The 21,582-nt window shown below is 35.6% G+C and overlaps 1 protein-coding gene across 1 annotated transcript; it reads left to right on the top strand.

Annotated features, from left to right (window-relative positions):
• Positions 1 to 18,339: 18,339 nt before the first annotated feature.
• On the top strand, positions 18,340 to 19,440 carry LOC124887139. Its single transcript, XM_047396333.1, has 3 exons — positions 18,340 to 18,671; positions 18,819 to 18,994; positions 19,097 to 19,440. The coding sequence occupies exons 1-3, from the start codon at positions 18,340 to 18,342 to the stop codon at positions 19,438 to 19,440; spliced, it is 852 nt and encodes a 283-aa protein (XP_047252289.1).
• Positions 19,441 to 21,582: the final 2,142 nt, after the last annotated feature.

Here is a 21,582-nt window from a genome sequence, read left to right as displayed (position 1 = left end):
CCAAGGGAGAGATGCACTATAACCCCCGAGCTATCATGATCTAAACCTTCGATTTTCTCTTCACGTAGCTAATTCAGTTGAGGTAATAGGTCCTTATAGTTGACCCTCAAGTCCCAATCTCAGTCGTATGACCATCCCCCTATCATGAAGGGTATCCAAGGAATCAGTTCAGTTCATGTATCATGATTCAGACTTAATCATGTCCTCATATTCCCATTCATGCATGTTCAGTCACGTATTCATTAATCCATTCAGACATATATTCATGCATCAGACATGCATGTTCAAAATGTAAGTTTAGTCTATCAGACCAATCATGTAATCATGCATCAGGTATGCATGTCTAGATCAGTACGTAAACTCAGTCTGTCCGTACTCTCTTAGCTTAACGAGCCACATTTGAGGACGAATATTCCCAAGAGGGAGATATTGTAATACTTCGTATTTTCCTAGCCTAGATTAACCCTTAGTAAATGGGTTATCCTAAATAAAAATTTTGGAATACTCAATAATTTTCAGATTTGGGCCTGCTATTGCATAAAAAATTCAATTAGCTTTCCAACGAAATAAAATTTGCCTAAATCTGACAACCGGGTGAGAAGTTAAGGCAATTTTATATTTCAATCATTAAACATCATCATTCAGGCCAATAGCATATCACGGAGTGCGTTAAAATATCAGTTGTCAATTTCCAGTGTATTGGCGCATCGCGCTATAGACCCAGTTCACAATTGTTAATTTTCAGTGTGCCAACGCGATCCCACCGCGTCGCGGTGCACTTCCAGTTTGCAACCAAAGTGGTAACGCGATACCACCATGTAGCGCCACCATGAAATTTCTCAGTTGTCATTTTCCAGTGGCTTGGCGCGATAGTGGCGCTTCGCGCCAGGGATCCAGATCGGGAAAAATTCTTAAAAAATTTAAGTTTCGCCCAGGATTAAAACAATTTTTTCCCATGATTTTATTCCACCAAGATGTGGAATTTAAGCCCTAAAAACGTGTAAAACCCTTCATTATTCACTTATCCCCAAAATTGAAAGGTAGGACTCTCTCAAGAAAACAAATCCTAGCTCTCAAGAATCAAGGTCAATCCCAAGAATTTCTCCAAGAATTCATCAAATTAAGCTATGCTAGATATTCATCCATGGATACTTACCTTCCATGGAGCCCGAGAATCCTTTTTAAATATACAAGATCTCAGAACTAAGATTTCTATGTTTGAATTCATGCTCATGATGTTGTTTGAGTTTTAATCCATGATTTTAATCACCAGTTCCAAGAATTGATTCTAGTATGTGTGGAATTACATGATAATCATGATAAACCCTACAATTTGCAAGTTGATTGTTGTAACCATGTTAACCCTAAGTGTTTATGATTTAATGAACCAAGTATGTTTCTTATGTGTTTGATAAATTGTCTATGAGAATGAAATAATGCATATTAGCATGCTAACATATATTCCCCATTCATGTACAGGTTAATGCATTACAAATGTTTGATGGAATGTCTCTGTGAATGAATTATGACCAAGTAAACATTGTTATGTTATTCAAGATTATGCTTTTCTTTACTTTTCATGCGATCAGGTCCTAGGGTTATTTAATAACCGACAACTTAGCTATTTATTTAGGGCCAATGTCAGTTATAGAATAGTATCAATCATGTCACGATCAGTAGTTCTATCATTCAGTTACAGAACTTGGGAAAACTCAGTAATCTCAGTGAATTAAGTCCCGTTCAATCCACTATAACAATTCAGTGTCTTTCAGTTGGGAGTAGGATTCAACACCGAGTGAACCCAAGGATGGGGGCTCATGTACCAGCAAAGGGTGTGATCCTTAGAAGCAATCTTTTCATTCCAGAACTACGAATCCTACATAGGTGGAGACATCACACCTACTAGTTGAGGTTTGATGAGGTGCTCTACTTGCTAGTAGAGGGTACCACCACTCTCATTTAGGGAACCTACCAGTAGAGGGTTACTCTTCAGCAGTGTCTTTACCAGTGGCACGGTATTGACACCCTTCTAATTGGGGTTACAGATTGGACCCCAACTTAGTTATCTTATTTTATTTGAGGAATGTTGATTAGATGATTACCTCCCACAGTTTTAGTTTTGATCTCAGTCTTTAGAATAAAACTCAGTTAAATTCTACAGAATAAGGACTATCAAATACATTCACTCAGTTAACAGTAATTCAGATTATTAGTGATCCCAGATTATCAGTATATTCAGTTATCAGCTATCAGATTCAGTTCCAGTATACTCAGTCACAGTAGGCAGATTATGTTCATTAGTTGCAGATCCTCCATGTATGCTAATCCAGCTCTTGCATATCATTCAGTTAGTTATTGATCATGTATATAAGCCCATGCATTCAACCTTACCTCATTTACCATACCAGTACATTCCCAAATACTGACTGCATACCTATTTTTTGTGCTATGATGTTTCATATCATAGGTTCGGACGCTCAGGTTCAGGATCGAGCTTACCCAGATTCAGCCAGCAGTAGAAGATTTAGAATGAGTCCTCATGTATCAAGGATATGCTTTTATTTCAGTACTTTATCTTACTAGTACTTTATTAGATGGAGTTAGTTGAAGGATTGTCCCATCAACTCCACTTTCAGACAGATTCAATTTTCAGACAGATTCAATTAGAGGCTTTTTTCAGACTAGATCTTTAGATAGTATTTAGTTTTACAGATGGTATATTTTCTCAATATTTTAGGAACCTTATGTAATTCCAGCCCATTATTCTGCAATTATTTTAGTATTATTGTTCAGTGCTCACATTAGATATCATTCATGGGTTAGCTTATGGTCCCTCAGGGTCGCAAGCACCATGTGACGACTAGGGGGTAGTCTCGGGTCATTACAAACTTGGTATCAGAGCATAAGGTTCAATAGAGTCTTAGGGAGTCTGAAAAGCCACATCGCGTAGAGTTTGTGCATAGGTATGTAGCGCGCCACACTTATGGACAGTAGGCTAGGAGATGTTTTTAGAAAAAGTTTCCCTTCTTTCAATATTCATGTAGTTTGAGAGAGCATAAGCTTAAGTTAATCTCTCAGTCTAATTTTTTTCTTCCTTTTGTTTACAGAACATGCCTCCCAAAAGGACTAACGAAAGAAGAACCGAAAACTAGTCAGCCCCTCAGCCCGTTCAGGCCGATCCCCTAGACAAATATGTCTCTCACACAGAATTTAGTGTTGCATTCACTACTCTAGCCAATTCAGTAGTAGCTCAAAATCAACGACCAGCTACTATTCTGGATAACCCAGTGGCCAATATTGCTGCAAATAGAATTTGGGACTTCACCCAAATAAATCCTCCTACCTTTATAGGATCTAAGTCAGAAGAGTATCCACGGGAGTTTCTCGATCAAGTTTAAAAAGTCACAAGTATCAAGGGAATGACTTCTAGTGAGAGTGCTGAGTTAGCTGCCTATCAGCAACAAGATGTAGCCTATATGTGGTTTAAGAAGTGGAGGTTAGACAGGGGTATAAACACAGAGCCCATAGAGTGGAAAGGGTTTGCTACTTCCTTCCTAGACAGAGTCTTTCCCTTAGAGCTGAGAGAAGCCAAAGTGTTAGAGTTCATTAATCTGTGACAAGGTAATATGAGCGTAAAAGAGTATTCCCTTAAATTAACTTAGTTAATCAGGTATGCTCCCAATGTAGTGGCAGACAATAGGTCAAGAATGAGAAAGTCCATATCTGGGGTTTCAGATAGTGTGATCAAGGAGTACAGAACAGCAATGTTGATTAAGGAGATAGACATATCTAGGATTATGGTCTATGCTCAATAGATTGGGGGCAGAAGCTTAATTAGAAGGAGAGAGAGAATAAGAAGGATAGAATAGGAAGCTTTAATTTCAGTCAGCCTATGTCAAAAGGCAATAATCATTCCCAATTTTGCCCAAAGTCTTTAGTCCCTACTCTGTCCTCAGCCAGTGTACCGATAACCCAGGATAGCATAAGCAATGGTCATACAAATCCATTTTGTGGAGAGTGTGGTAAGAATCATAAGGGTATGTGCAGAGCTGGCAGTGATGTTTGTTTTGGGTGTGCCAAGCCAAGCCACAGAGTTAGAGATTGTTCTCAGTCAGGTTCTCAGGGTTAGTATAGCCATCTTTTAACTCAGTTAGGTCACCCGAATTAACAAGGTGCCTCTTCCAATGCCACCAGTGGCAACACCTAAACATGTTTTACATACTTCAGTCCAGACAAGATCAGGAAAGTTCTCTTAATGTGGTCACTGGTATGTTACATATCTCCCATTTATCTATTTATGCTTTAGTTTCTGATCCCAAATATTCAGTCACAATTTAGTTCATAGGTGCCCCGTGCTTCATCTCATGCTTTTCCTTAGTATATCAGCCAAGTCAGCATTCTCAAGGGACATAGTGTCCCAAGGGGAAGATGCACTATAACCCCCGAGCTATCATGATCTAAACCTTCCATTTTCTCTTCACGTAGAAAATCTAGTTGAATTAATAGGTCCTTATAGTTGACCCTCAAGTCCCAATCTCAGCCGTATGACCATCCCCCTGTCATGACGCAGATCTAAGGAATTAATTCAGTTCATGAATCATGATTTAGACTTAGTCATGTCCTCATGTTCCCGTTCATGCATGTTCAGTCACGTATTCATTAATCCATTCAAACATGTATTCATGCATTAGACATGCATGTTCAGAATAAAAGTTCATTCTATCAGACCTGTCACATAATCATACATTTTTTGTTCATGTCTAGTTCAGTACGTAAACTCAGTCTGTCTGTACTCTCTCATCTTAACTAGCCACATTCAAGGATGAATGTTTTCAAGGCGGAGATATTATAATACCCCATATTTCTCTAGCCTAGATTAACCCTTAGGGCGGAGATATTATAATACCCCATATTTCTCTAGCCTAGATTAACCCTTAGTATATGGGTTATCCTAAATAAAATTTCTGAAATACTTAGTAATTTTCATATTTGAGCCTGCCATTACGTAGGAAATTCAATTAGCTTTCTAACAATATAAAATCTGACTAAATTCGACAATCGGGTAAGAAGTTAAGGCGATTTTATGTTTCAGTCATTAAACATCATCATTCAGGCCAGTAGTACATCACAGAGTGCATTAGAATAGCAGTTGCCAATTTCCAGTATTAATCCATGATATTATCGCATCACACCACTGACCCAGTTCATAATTATCAATTTCCAGTGTGTCAACGCGATCCCACCGCGTCGCGGTGCACTTCCAGTTCACAACCAAAGTGGCAACGCAATACCACCACATCGCACCACCATGTAATTTCCCAGTTGTCATTTTCCAGTGGCTTGGTGCGATAGTGGCGCATCGCGCTAGGGATCCAACTCGGAAAAATTTCTCAAAAAATTAAAGTTGCAGTCAAGGTTAAAATAGTCTTTTCCCATGATTTTATTTCGCCCAGATATGGGATTTAAGCACTAAAAACATGCAAAACCCTTCATTATTCACATTTTTTCAAAATCAAAAGGTAGCTCTCTCTAAAAAAAACCCTAGCTCTCAAGAATCAAGGTCAATCCCAAGAATTTCTCCAAGAACTCATTAAATTAAGGTATGTTAGATGTTCATCCATGGATCCTTACCTTCCATGGAGCCCAAGAATCCTTTTTAAATATACAAGATCTAAGATTTATGATTTTTCATGTTTGAATTTATGTTCATGATGTTGTTTGAGTTTTAGTCCATGATTTAGATCACGAGTTCCAAGAATTGATACTAGTATGTGTTGAATTACATGATATTCATCATAAACCCTTCAATTTGCAAGTTGACTATTGTAACTATGTTAACCCTAAGTGTTTATGATTTAATGAACCAAGTATGTTTCTTATGTGTTTGATAAATTGTCTATGAGAATGAAATAATGCCATTATAGCATGCTAACATGTATTCCCCCATTCATGTACAAGTTAATGCATTACAAGTGTTTGATGGAATGTCTCTATGAATGAATTATGACCAAGTGAACATTGTTATGTTATTCAAGATTATGTTTTTCTTTACTTTTCATGCTATCGAGTCTTGGGTGTATTTAATAGCGGACAACTTAGCTATTTATTTAGAGCCAGTGTCAGTTATAGGATAGTATCAGTCATGTCACGAACAGTAGTACTCTCAGTCAGTTACAGAACTTAGGAAAACTCAAAAATTTCAATGAATTCAGTCCAGTTTAGTCCAGTATAACATTTTAGTTTCTTTCAGTTGGGAGTAGGATTCAGCACCGAGTGAACCCAAGGATGGGGGCTCACATACCAGTAGAGGGTGTGATCCTTAGAAGCAATCCATGCATTTCATAACTACGTAGCCAATGTAGGTGAAGACATCACACCTGCCAGTTAATGGTTGATAAGGTGCTCTACCTGCCAGTAGAGGGTACCACCATTCTCGTTTAGGGAACCTACCAGTAGAGATTTACTCTTCAATAGTTGTCTTTACCCATGGTATGGTACTGAAACCCTTCTAATGGTGTTACAGATTGGACCCCAACTCAGTTATCTTATCTTATTTGGGGCATGTCGGTTAGATGATTACCTCTCATAGTTTTAGTTTTAATCTCAGTCTTAAGAATAGAACTCAGTTTAGTTCTACAGAATCAGGACTATCAAATACAGTCACTCTGTTAACAGTAATTTAGATTATCAGTATATTTAGTTTTTAGTTATTAGATTTAGTTCTAGTATACTCAGTCACAGTAGGCACAGTATGTTTAGTAGTTACAGATTCTCCATGTATGCCAATCCAGCTCTTGCATATCATTCAGTTAGTAATTGATCATGAATATAAACTCATGCATTCAGCCTTACCTCATTTAGCATACCAGAACATTCCCATGTACTGACCGTATACTTATTTCTTGTGCTATAATATTTCATATCATAGGTTTGGACTCTCAGGTTCCTGACCGTGCTTAGCCAAATTCAGCCAACAGTAGCAGATTTAGCAGTGAGTCCTCATCTATCAAGGATATTCTTTTATTTCATTACTTCAGTTTAGCAACATTTTATTAGATGGAGTTAGTTGGGGGATTGTCCCATCAACTCCACTTTCAGACAAATTCAGTTGAAGGCTTTTTTAGACTAGATTTTCAGATAGTATTTAGTTTTACAAATGGTATATTTTCTTAGTATTTTATATGTTTTGAACCTTATGGCATTCCAGCCCATTATTCCATATTTTTTTCAGTAATATTGTTTAGTGCTCATAGCAAATATCATTCATGGGTTAGCTTGTGGTCCTTCGAGATTGTAAGCACCGTGTGACAGTTAGGGGGTAGTCTCGGGTCATTACAATATAGGATACATGCCACTAGTTGAGGTTGTTCTATTTTGTAGTGCAACAAAGATTTAGAGAAATGTACAATTTTCTATTGTACCTTGTTGGCTTCTCTTGAAGTCCACATCAACACAGACTAGGTCCCAGATTCATTAGTTTGTCATCAGATCAGGTCCCTAGCACACTAGTTTGTAGAACATCAAAACTTTAGGATACAACATTTTCCTCCTTTTTGATGATAACAAACTATTCCCTTTATTATTTAGATCCATTCTTATTATCTTCCCCTTGTCTCCCAAATGCCCAAACCAGGTCCCTGTGCAACCCACTTCCCCATATCAATAACATCTTCCTATTTTTGGAATCATTAAAAAGTAAAATGGTAAACCAAGATAAGGAATATGCAATTCAGGTTAATCCATGTTATTGAAATAACATTTACATGATTGAACATATCAAATAAAGAGAGCAGATGGTAGAAAAGGCTAAAAGACTTTCCATTAAGCACGAAGAAAAATATCAAACATATAAGGATAATAAAAAAAAATACAAAAAAAAGTTTTTCCTAAGTATCCACATGAATATAGAAGGAAAATAAAGACAAGAGATCAATAAATATTAGAAGGGAGAAGGCTTAGTGGCAACGGAGCGGGGGACCAAGTCTATGCATACACTTTCATCCGTGTGCACATTAAGAAGTTGTTTTGTAAGATCCTTCACTTTCACATTAAGTTCCTTAACTTCTTTAGTGAGTGCAGTAACTTATGCCTTCAGACTGGTATTTTCTTCTTTTAGAGCATCTGTAGTACCAGATCCCTTAGATAAAAGTTGTTGCACTTTCTCCTTCAGGTGAGATATTTCAACATCTCTTTTGGAAAATGTCACTAACATTTACTCTAAATTTATAGTCAATTTTTTTAGCTTTCAATTCGCTCTGACACCTGTGACTTCAACTTAATCCTAATATTTCCTTCGACACAATTATTTTCAATCAAAGTGGCCATGGTGAAGGTTTGATTTAATGACCCTACAACTATGTTATCACACCCAACTTTGAACTGATCATACACCTTATTCAAAAGGCAATCATACAACATCCCATGTTTTCTATCTTTAACATGCATAATCTTGTGCATGTGTTCAATCATGATGGCTGGAAGATTTACTAACTCAAACTTACTTAGGAACTTCATAAGGAACAAGTTTGTTGTATGCTTTTCAAAGTGTCAATAGGAACTTATTGACCAGTTCATATAGTAATTGAAATTCCCCTTTTAGTAATTTCTTCCTCACTCCAGTCTCGATTTTTCATAAACTTTGCAAGCTTCCTACACAAACTCAAGAGATGGAACTTTATTGGTTGTGGACTTGATCCCTTCTACTGTGACCTCAAAAATATCTCCAAGCATATATTTATCAAGATAAATATCAACACATCATACCACAATAGTCAAGCTCAGAAAATCCTCAAAGAATTTTATGGTGTAATAGATGTGCCTCACTTGCTTTATATAAACTACAGGGACTGACAACTAAGAAAAATGAAGACACTCTTGACACTTCAAATGTTCAACCAACTCACACATCCCTAGACTTCTAAAAATGCTTGGATAAAATACTCTTCCCTTTAACACTCTTTGAGCTTTGAGTGTCTGGGTCCTTTTCTCCCTAGTGAGGAAATTTTTAGCCTTTTGAACTTTTCTTTAATTTGAGGACGTGTATGATCTCTTAGATTATTGAACCACTATTTTAGTCAAGGTGTAGTCAGTATCAGGACCAGGTCCCTCAGGAATGTTAACTCTCTTTCTTTTGACTGAGATATGCTTCTTTGGAACAACACCTTTAGGCTTCGTCATAGATGGATTAGCAGGCTTTGACCTACCTGCTCACTTATTTCTCTTTTCCATCATAGTACCTATAACAAAATCTATCTCACTATCCTTCCAATCCTCTTTCACAACCACAACCTCCTGTGGGAGCTTTCTCTTTCTCTATCACATACTTTCCTCAACCTCTTCTTGAGAACAGCAACAGACTTATTTTCTTTTATTGCATCATCCATGAACTTCTTTATTTCTCCCCAATTTATGTAGGACTTAACCAACTTATCAATAATAACTATCTTTTCTTTCCCTTGGAGCCATACTATCTGAATCTTTTTAAAATTAAATCACCATCTTTGTCCTTCTCTACTTCATCCTCTTTTATGGGCAAGAACGGTTCCTTTTGAATGAGGACTGAGGTTGGGGTTCCATAATAAGTTGGACAAGGTGATTGAATGGGTGAATCATACAAGATGTGTTTGATAGTCTCATTTGGGATTGCTCATTTGTCACTATCTAAGAGAGTTAAACTTTTTACAACCCAGACTACTCGTGCTACTATACTATTTGAGGGAATATTTCTTTAAACTTTTAAATCCCTATTAAACATATGTTCATCAACAAAAATAAAGGTTGAAGGATTCAAGGCACCTGGTCCTGAGAAAACTCTGTGCTCACTTCAGTTCATGGGGGACTAGGTTGATATTTAGGAACTAACTCCATGAGGGGTTCAAACATCACCAATATGGTGAATAGTTATTCTTCAACTACTATAGAAACAGTTTAAGAAAGTGTAGAAGAAGAAGTGGAGGTTGTTTCACTAACTGGATATATAATGGAAGCATCTTTTTCTACCATGGATGAGAAAGTTTCTTCAAATAAGATATTATCAAAGATTAAGAGAATATCAGTGTGAAGTGACCCAAATTGAGGGATTTGTCCTCAAGAAGTTTCTTAGAAGAAAATGAAGGATGAGATATTTTGAGATGAAGAAGGTGGATAAAGGAGTTTTTTTATCCAAGGGTCAAGAAAGATTTAGGGATATTAAGGATATGGGAGTTTAAGTTAAGATCTAATATTTAAAGTAGTAAAGGGTTGTGTCATTTGGGTTTAAAGATAAAAGACATGACCGATCCCTATTGGAGATGCCTTTTATTTTTTCAATGATGCGATAAGGGTTTAGATAGGTGGGAAGAGACATAAGGCATTAGATTCTATCATTTTAAAAACTAGCAATATATAGGATACTAACCTCATAGGAGGGTCCAAGTCCCTTCCTTTTATTTTGATGAAAATCTTATGTCTAGTCCACCACGGATTTATACCTGTAAAATGTATAGAGTTGAATTAGATATGTTAATTGATAAGTTGGTAATTTTCTAACTTCTAGCACTTTTAAGGTTAAACTATCCCTTAATTTTTCTTTGATTCGAGGTAATTCTCATGTTAAATTGCTAATTTGTGGAAATAACTAATGAATAAAAAGTTGAGCTAACCATACGAATAAATTAGAATGAAAAAAGTGAATAAAAGGATATCAAAGCAACACCTTGGAATATTATAAGCCACATGTACATACAGGCCATGAGGTGCACACACAGGTGGCTAGGCAGATGGAGAAACTTATCACTAGAAGACACCAGCATTGGTGACCTATGCACACAGTCCATCTACCTGTGTTGACACCCACGCCAACAGATAACCAATGGGGTGGAATTTTTTTAAAATATAACACGAATATGGGGCTTTATAGGGGGTTTCAGCTCTAGAACTCTATCTTTGTACTTTTTCAAGATTTAGAAACATAGAGTGACACCCTAAAAGTGAAATTAATGATTTTATTTTGATTTTATTGAATTTGGATTTCAAATATTTTGATAGCATTTGATTCAATGGAGCAATGGGATAGGAATTTGGGTAATTTTCCTCTTTCTCTCTCTATGGGTATCTAATTTCTTTGCTTGGGGTTATACTTGAGTAAGTTACAATTATTGTATGAGTGTTGTTCATTTTGTCTTCCTAATTATTTAATTGGCATGAGTTTTACTCGTATTACAGGTTTTACTCTATAACTATAGATTACAGACTCTAGTTAACCTTAAAACCCTTATCATCCTTGACGAATGGGATGGGGCTGGGGAGTAGAAGTAAATAATAACTTGATGTATGTCATTTAATAGTATCTTCTAGATGTAAGGATGCTAATATAGGTGTTATATTATTTATATAGATACACTTGTACGGTGTTTAAAAGAACCCACTTGTTAGATTTTGGTGTTTGATTAACACTAAATACTCGTAATCTAGCCTACCCATGACTTTTAGCTAAATTTAGATAAATACTCAATTACCCATACATATACTCATACTTACAATAGCATAACCTCAAGTCTCATTCTATACTTGACTTCAACTCTATTCATCTACACTTCTATTTTTACATTTCAACTATGAGTAACTTGATAACTACAAATTGTATGAAGTAAACCCCCAATTTTATTTTATCATTTGATTTTCATTATATTACGAGCTAAATTCTAGTCACTCCTAACACTTGAGATTAAATTCAATGTTCTCATTTCTTAAGGATTAGACCCCAACTCTTGTTGGGTAAATTATATTGACTATGATCACGTATAAATTTAAGGTATAATTTGAGTGTCATCATTTGTACAAACCACCACTTAGATACTAGATCCCTAGTCATAGACAATATATAAAGAGATAAAATCAACTTAGGAGACTCCATTCATTTTTTTAATCCCTGCTTGAGTCTATTTTTCTCAAACTGGTCCATGTTGAGTGCTTTTGTGAAAATGGCTGTCACTTGATCTTCTATCTTGCAAAACTTCATGCAACTGGTTTCCTTCTTCATAGTATCTCTTAATAAATGATTGCTCACATCAATGTATTTTGTTCTCTTGTGATGCATAGGATTCTTTGCCATATTAAGAGCACTGGTGTTGCCACATAGCAATGGAAAGTGTCTGAGACTATCCCAAAGTCCTCCAATTATGTCTTGATCCACAATAGTTGAGCACAATATAAAGCAATAGCAACACACTTATCCTCTATTAGGGAAAGAGCTACTAGGTTTTGCTTCTTAGTTCCCCATGAGATCAAATAAGCTCCCAGAAAATGTGCCATCCTTAATGTGTTTTTCCTGTCAACCACATACACTGAATAATCTGCATCAATATAACCAATTAAACCAAAAGAGTGACATGAAAAATAGTACAAGACCGGTTTCCTTATACCCTTCAGGTATTTTAAAATTCATTTAGCAGCCTCCAAATGTGATTTCTTTCGGCAAACCTGAAACTCCCACATATTTCCACAATAAAAATAATTACATTTCTACTAATAGTCAAGTACAGAAGGAATTCTATGATTCCTTTATGGATGGTATTATTTACCATGGGAACAGGTTCATCGGCATCCAACTTTGAGCTAGTACCAATAGGAGTATTAATGGGCTTGGCATAATTCATATGGAATCTCTTCAGGAGTTCTTTGATGTATTTTTCATGGCAAATCATAGTTCCACTGGAGTTTTGCTTAATTTGTAGGCCTAAGAAATAGCGTAGCTCCCCCATCATACTTATTGCAAATTCACTTGTCATTAGTTTTGCAAAATATTCACACAGGAAATCTGAGGTTGCTCCAAAAATGATATCATCAACCTAGAAAATTAGAGGATTTTCTCTATCTTGATTTTTAATAAACCTGTGTTGTCAATTTCCCTCTCTTAAAACTATTTTCAAGAAGGAATTTTGAAAACCATTCATACCATGCCCTTGGAGCTTGCTTCACTTCGTAAAATGTTTTATCCAGTTTTAGCACATGCATGGGTTGATCAATATCTTCAAAACTAGGGGGTTACTTCACATAGGCCTCCTCCTTCAGATATCCTCTTAAGAATGAACTTTTCACATTCATTTGTAACAACTTGAACTCCATGTATGCTGCAAAAGCAATGAAATTTTAATAGCCTCTATCCTTGCCACTGGTGCAAATGTCTCATCATAATTAATTTTTTCTTATTGATTTATCTATGTACTACTAGCCTTGCCTTATTTCTAGTGATGGTGTCACATTCATCACGTTTGTTTCTGTATACCCACCTGGTCTCTGATGGTGTTCTCAACAAGTCTGGGGATCAACTTTATACTTTATTTCCTTCAAATTGGTGAAGTTCCTCCTACATGAATGCTACCCAATCAACGTCTTTAAGTGTTTCCTTCACATTCTTTTAGCTCAATGGAGGATATGAATGTTGAAAAAGAAAACAGATTCCTTGCTTGAGCCCTAGTTTACATAATAGAGTCTGAAGGTGATGTGTGATTATAAAAAAGATGAGATGACTTATATATCCAATCTAAACCCTTTAAGTTGGTTGAGGTTGACTGTTACCATGTCCCTCAACAAGATGGTTTACTGATTTTTGAGTCTGTAAATTATCAAGTTCTGATGAATCTCACTGAGGACCTAGTACTTCTACTGATTCAGATCAGTTGCACCCTCCTTATCACTTTAATTTTCACCATCATCTTTATTGGATTGATAAATAATACTTTTATCATCCAAGCAGTCTCTCTGAATTTAGAGAAGTTTTTCCAAATCTAAATCATCATTGTTTTTAAGATCATCTATGTTTCCATATTTATCAAAGATGAAATGGACACTTTATTTAACATAGAGGGTTTTTTTATATCCTATAGGACTTGTTGGTTGATGAGTAACCTTCAAATATCCTTTCATAACTCTTGGAATCAAATTTCCCCTAGATTATCTTTTCTATTGTTCAATATGAAACACTTATACCCAAAAGCCCTTAAGTAACTTAGCATGGGCTTTCTATTATTCCACAACTCATAAGGTGTTCTGTTGAGGATTGATATGATTATGAATTTATTTGTAACATAACATGCAATGTTCACTACATCAACCCAGAAGTTCTTTAGAGGAGCAGCATTAATCAATATAGTTTTTGCAATGTCTACTAGGGTTTTGTTCTTCCTTTCAACAACTCTATTTTGCTGAGGATTCTAGTAGCTAGAAAGTTATGACTAATTCCATTCTCTACACATAACTTATCCATTTTGGTATTTTCAAATTTTGTTCCATGGTTGGACCTCATCCCTGCAACTTTGCCTTCAAGCTTAACATGTATTTTCTTTGCAAAGATCTTGAAAATGTCAAAGGTTTCATCCTTGGACCTTAGAAACATGGTCGAAGTAAACCTTCAAAATCAACCATGATAAACAAAATATAATTATTTCCCCCTCTACTTGAATCTTGATAGGTCAACAAAGGTCCATGTGATGTAGCTCAAGAGGTCTGCTGGTATTAACTTTTTTCTTCTCCTCGAATGAGGACCAAGTCTGTTTTCCTTTAACACATGCATCATAGATCTTAGTTTTAGGAAATTTGATCTTTGGAATTCCATAGACCAAGTCCTTAGAGACCAAATTGTTGAGTAGTGAAGAGCTCTCATGGCCAAGTCTATGATGCCACAAATCTACACTATTACTTTGAGCACTGAGACATATGAGTCCAAATTAGCAACATACATGTTCTTACATATTTTGGTAGTCAAAATAACTTTACTAGACTTAATATTTGACACAGTGCAACATCTGACATAAACTTCACTTCATTCCCTTTATCACAAATTTATGATAGACTAAGCAAGATATATTAGAGTCTATTAACAAAATATAAATTTTCAATCGCATGATTGGGAGATTTTCTAATATTTCCTACACCTTGTATGTAACCCTTATTTCTATTTTCAATAGAGACACCTCCTCCATAAAGTTCCTTGAGTAAGATGAAGTTTTCAGTTCTTCTAGTTATGTACTTGGAGCATCAATTGTCTATGAACCAACACTGACTACTTCCTTTTACTCCAAAATGTACATAGAATCATTTGCTAGTTTTGACAACCTACTTAAGTTTGAGTTCCCAAAAAAGGGAAAAAAGAGTAATCAATGATTTCTTGGCCCAGCCAGGCATCTTAATTGTCCTTGCTTTAATGACAGGACATGGTCTCTTCCTAACATAATTTTATTGTTCAACATAATAGTTCTCTTCGGCATTTTTTGAGGCTTCACAAGACCTTTTGAGATGACCATTTCTATCATAGTGAATACACGATAAATTGTTAGATGCAAACACGTATATGTTGTGGGGATTATTCGTTGTAGGGATTATATGGGGGATTAACCTTTTGACTCCCTAGACCCTTGCCATCATTGGATCTGTGACTAATTAGACTAGCTAAGATTTGACATGAGTCAATCTATTTAAGAGATTTTCTAAGTTCTTCTTTTATCTAGACCAGGTCCATTCCAGTTCAACATTTCACTCAAGTGAGACTTCAAGGTATACTTAAGACTTATTCAAATTTTCTTCAAGTTGAAAATGACTCTTTTGCCTTTTGAGGCACACTCAGAGTGTTTTCTCAACTTCTCTTTAAGATCATCATTTTTAGAGAGCATTACACGGAGTTCTTCCCTAAACTCAGAAACTTGAATGGTTAGAGAAACCTTTTCATTTTTAAACTTATCATGACTTTCATCTAAAATATCTTTCTCAGTAGTAAGTTCACACAAGGATTCAATATATACATTAGCTAAACTCTTTAACTTCTTCAGGGAATAGTCATTTAAGTATTGCTTAATGTCATAGAGGGTTTCCTCTTAATCAATTTCATCTTAATATTTTTTCATAAATGCAAAGAAAGAGTCAAAAACATCATCATAATCATTCATAGACATCATGGATTCATTTTCCAGATGTTCAAATTCATCAGACACACTAGATGATTCTCCCTAAGCACAAAAATCTTGCTTGACAACATAGACAACATCAACTCTTCTTTTTTATTTTTTTTGGGATTTGGTCCTTTCGTTGTCTGTATCACCACTAGACTTGACATAATCCTTGTACTCCATTCTTTGCATTGGAAAATCTATAATAAAATGCCCTAGTTTACAATGCTTATGACAGAGGTCATTCACATTTGCAGCTCTGCTTGAGTTTTTTTCTTTAAAATCCATTTCCTCTTATAACTTTGTGGAAGATAAGCCATGTTCTCGTCTTCTTCACTTGCTTTGCAAATGCAAGATCCAAGAACTTCTCCTTTTTGACCTTTTTTTTTCCTTTGTTCCTGTATTTTCTTTAGTTTATAAGTTTTTAAGTTTTCAACCAACTCATCCATAGTGAGAGTCTCGATATCTTAAGCTTTCGTAATAGCATCAACTTTGCTATCCCAAGACTTAGAGAGAATGAACAATATCTTTCTCGTTTGTTTGCTTGGATGGATTCTTTCTCTACGACAATGCAACTCATTTGTAATAGAGGTGAACCTTGTAGGCATTTCTTAGATGGTTTCACCTTCCTTTATAGCGATGGCTTCATAACGAGCAGTGAGCATGTCCACCTTGGACTCTTTGACTTGACTTATTCCCTCATGAGCAATTTTCAAATTGTCCCAAATCTCCTTTACTAATTCACATATAGATACCCTATTGTATTCATCCAGACTTATTCCAAAACAAGCAGCTTCTTTGCATTGTAACTTTTTTCGATCAGCTTCATCATACTCCTTTCGTGTCCGTGGGACCAGTAATGTTTCCTTCCTTGATTTCCTTTATAGGAATATATATTCCATTGCAGATAATATCCCACATCTCTTTATCTTCCACCATTATGAAATCATGTATTTGAGTCATCCACCAACCATAAATCTATTAGTTAAAGTGAGATAGTCTGGTAATCGACTGACCTTCTCCAAGTTTTGTGGAGCATCCATTTGAGCTGGATTCTCTCTAGGTGTTAACCTTATAGGTAATTACTCTAATACCAATTTTTATCTAGTAAGGATCCACCAAGATTCAAGAGACTAGGTCCCTTGACACACAATCACAGCAAACAGTAAAGTAAGAGAGTTTCTAAAAAAAGTAAAATGCACACAATGTATACATGGAAACCTCTTTCATAACAAAAAAAAGGGCAGCCCGGTGCACTAAAGCTCTCTCTATACATAGGGTCCGGGGAAGGGCCCCACCGCAAGGTTGTATTGTACACAACCTTACCTTACATTTTAGCTAAAGGCTGTTTCCAAGGAAGGAAACAACTATGCCTATCTCACAAGAATTTTCAGCTCTCCACTACCTTCAAACAACAAAGTGATCACAGACTCCAGTAATCACAAGGATTAAACTCTTAATCCTAAACCCTCGTAACAACTCTATTAGAAGAATAATGTAATAACTCTATTGCACCAATATGTCAACTAACTCTAGTCGATACCCCTAGGCAACTTTACCCCAAGGTAAAAATCAAACCAATGATAAAAGAAGACTTAACTAAACACTTGATGGATCGATCAACTAACTCAAATTGATACGGCTCAACTAAGAACTTAGAAAAGAAAATAATGTACCTTAATCACCCAGGCATAGATTTTGCATAATAAGAACGAAAGACACAAAAGACTGAAAGACACAAATCACTAGATCAGGTCCCTTGTTGAGAATGAGCAATGTTCTTTTGAGAGAAAATGGCTTTTGCTTTTTTAGTGAAATCTTGATATCGAAAAAACTACATTTTTGTTGAAGATATGTCTCAGAAATAAAATAGGAGTAGATAATTTTAGTAATTTTAAATTATTAGGGTCCTATGTGACTTAGGAATTAGTTGTCCTTTTATTATTTAAATAGGAATTAGTTATCCCAATTTAAATTGGAGTGTAGTTAGAAATTTAGCTATAAATATATATTTTGAGTTATTAATAAAATAATTCCCTTTGCCAATACTATTGCGGTATTTTATTTTTCTCCAACTCTTTCTCTGTTACTTCTCCAATTTCAAAGCTAAAAACCAATAATTTGTATCAAGAGACAGTTTCTTGAGAGATCTGTAAGAAAGATGAATTCTACAAACTTTTCCCAAATAGCTCCTCCTGTTTTTTATGGTGAGAATTACCATCTTTGGGCAATAAGAATGGAGACTTATCTTGAGGCTTTAGATCTTTGAGAGACCGTGGAGGAGGATTATGATGTTATTCCACTGCCCGATAATTCCACGGTGGCCCAAATCAAAAGCCAAAAGGAAAAGAAAATCAGAAAATCAAAGGCAAAATCAACTTTGTTTGCTAGTCTGTCTCCAATAATTTTCATGAGAATTATGGCCCTTAAATCACCAAAAGAAATTTGGAATTATCCGAAGGAAGAATATACCGGAGATGAAACAATACGAGGCATGAAAGTATTAAATCTAATAAAGAAATTCGAATTGCAAAAGATGAAGGACTCTGAGACCGTCAAAGAGTACTCAGACCGTCTTCTTAGCATTGTTAACAAGATAGGATTGCTTGGGACAAAATTTAAAGATTCAAGAATTGTTGAAAAAAATCTTGTTACTGTGCCCGAAAGATACGAAGTATCAATAATTACCTTGGAAAACACAAAAGACCTATCCAAGATTACTTCGGCAGAATTGTTAAATACGTTGCAGGCGTAAGAGCAAAGGAGGCTTATGAGATAGGATGGTATGGTTGAAGGAGCTTCGGCGATCAACCATAAGACTCAAAGCAAGGGTAATAATTACCCACCTTGCCAGCATTGTGGCAAAATAGGTCATCCTCCATTTAAATGTTGGAATAGGCCAGATGCAGAATGTAAGATTTGCAATGAACTTGGCCATGAAGCTGTGATTTGCAAAAACAAATCTCAAAAATATGAAGCAGAAGCCCAAGTCACCAAAGAAGAAGAAGAAGAATATCACTTATTTGTGGCAACATCTTCAACCAAGAAATCTGATTTTTGGATGATTGATAATGGTTGTACAAACCACATGACATATGACAAAACTCTTTTTAAAGAGTTTTTGCCTTTGAAAAATAAGAAAATCAGAATTGGGAATGTTGACTATATTCCTGTAGAAGGAAAAGGGAATATTGCAATCAAAACAGTTTCAGGTACAAAAATAATTTCAAATATCTTTTACGTGCCCGATATTGATAAAAGTTTGTTAAGTGTTGGTCAAGAAGAAGGATTTAAACTATTGTTTGGAGATAACTATTGTCGAATCTTTGATTCCATTAATCTTGAGAATTTACAAATTGATATGAGAAGCAAAGGTTTCTTATTTAATCTAAGAGAAGGTGCACATAAGTCATGGAAGAACAAAGACAAATTGGCAGATTTATTCAAGAGGTCAAATTCAGCCAAAGCCGAGACAATTTCTGATCCAAGGAGGAATGTTGAAGATATGTCTCAAAAATAAAGTAGGAGTAGATAATTTTAGTAATTTTAAATTACTAGAGTCCTATGTGACTTAGGAATTAGTTGTCCCTTTATTATTTAAATAGGAATTAGTTATCCCAATTTAAATAGGAGTGTAGTTAGAAATTTAGCTATAAATATGTATTTTGAGTTATTAATAAAATAATTTCCTTTGACAATACTATTGCGGTATTTTATTTTTCTCCAACTTTCTCTGTTATTTCTCCAATTTCATAGCTAAAAATCAACAATTTTGCTCTTGTAACATGTTCCTTTTATAAGAGAGCGCAAACGCTAAGACCATGCCATTGGTCGAGATTGGCCTATTCTGCAGTGCCTCTGCTGCAGTTCCACCAACCTTTTGCAGAATGTACAATTTCCAGTTGAACCCAGTTGACTTCTCATGAAGTCGACATACCAGGTCCCATATTCATTAGTTTGATCAGATCATGTCTCTAGCACACTAGTTTGTAAATCATCAAAACTTCAAGAATACAACACATAGTAAATGAAAACATACTAATTACTCACAACACATTTGTACATGGATATCATTTAACTTCATTCGACTCCCAAACAAGCAACACGAGTAGTTATAATGTTAGAGAAAGACTCCGTATGTCAATACTACCATTCAAAGTTCAAACAATTCTGATTTAGAGGGGGTTCATTTAGCTTCATTCAACTCCCAAACAAGCAACACTAGTAGTTATAATGTTAGAGAAAGACTCCGTATGTCAATACTTAACCATTCAAAGTTCATATAATTCTGATTTAGATGGGGTCTGTTTTAGATCGAAACACAGTATGCATGTCATAAGTTACTGTATCACCACTAAATAAGTCAAAATACTCTACTCTACTAAAGGACTCAAAAGACTACTTTCCTTAAGAATCTTGCCTAGCAATCTATCATCGAGAAAAGTCACTACTACTATGCTTGACTACCGAAACATGCTCGATTCAATATAAACTAAACACCTCCTAGGAAGAACCATGGCTAAGAAACTGACAAGGAAAAAACTGCTATTATAGATAAAAATAAACTCCTATAAATAAGCTCTACAGCTCAAAATATCAATGGTTAGGACAAGAAGGTACAATCCACAACTACAAATATTGTCATATCCTCGTGCAATCAAACGAAGGAATAAAGTAAAAAGGGTGCAGAATGCTCCTTGATTATTGAAAATATTCTTAAGGAAAGTAGTCTTATGTGTCCTCAACTACAAATATTGTCTCCTCTTTTTCTTCTACAACCTGCTCCTTCTCTGCAGATCAGTTAACAGGGACATTAGTTGGATCATGTTTCCTGGAGGCTGGAAGACGGCAATGCATCACTAGGATTTAAAACCTTCCACATTCCCCTCATGCCTTTCCACATTCGGATGAAGATTTTTTCCCGATTTTTCTCTCTTGTTCACATGTGGGAGTGTGACTTTGCTAGGGAATCATGTGCAACCCTTAAATCACCATGCTCTTTGGCTGGAGTAGTGTAAGTTGTTTCCAACTTCTTGAGGTGGTCTCCCTGCTTATTCTGATCATCGAAGTATTTTTTTCATCTATTTCTTGATCACACCTGTAGGCTGCTCTGCTGATGTCTGCTCGGGACCATATCGGGCACTCCTGGTCCAGCCTAGTGTTAAAAGGATCTACCTCTACTCCAGCAAGATTGTACAACTCCGTGGTCAACGATGGAAACATTAGAGATGGACTATTCCATTCCAAGTATTCCTTCAGCTCCCTAATTATGAAGGCACCTACACTTAGGGTGGGCATGGTATGGTATATATCGAATACTATATTGAAATAGAAATTTTTTATACCGCGGTATGGATGTTACGGTATTTGGTAGAAGTTTTAAATTATTATGGTATTTGGTACGGTATTTGATATTTATGCAATAAATACCGAAATACCGTATACCGCATCGAAGTTTTTTAATAATATATAAAACCCAAATATATTATATTTAAGATTATTAAATATATTTATACGTCATCCATTAGACATTTGAACATAAAAGTAACTTTTATTCAAAAATAAATATTTTTGGGAAGCTTCTTATTTCGTTGTATAGATGATTAACAAAGATAGTTGTTAGTCTGATATGATTGAGACGTTTTTAAGTTTTAAAGTTATA

Source organism: Capsicum annuum, chromosome 9 (assembly GCF_002878395.1).
Source record: "Capsicum annuum cultivar UCD-10X-F1 chromosome 9, UCD10Xv1.1, whole genome shotgun sequence".
NCBI classification, from domain to species: domain Eukaryota; kingdom Viridiplantae; phylum Streptophyta; class Magnoliopsida; order Solanales; family Solanaceae; genus Capsicum; species Capsicum annuum.
Note: the sequence above shows the minus strand (reverse complement) of the source record. Positions and strands in the feature narration are given on the sequence as shown.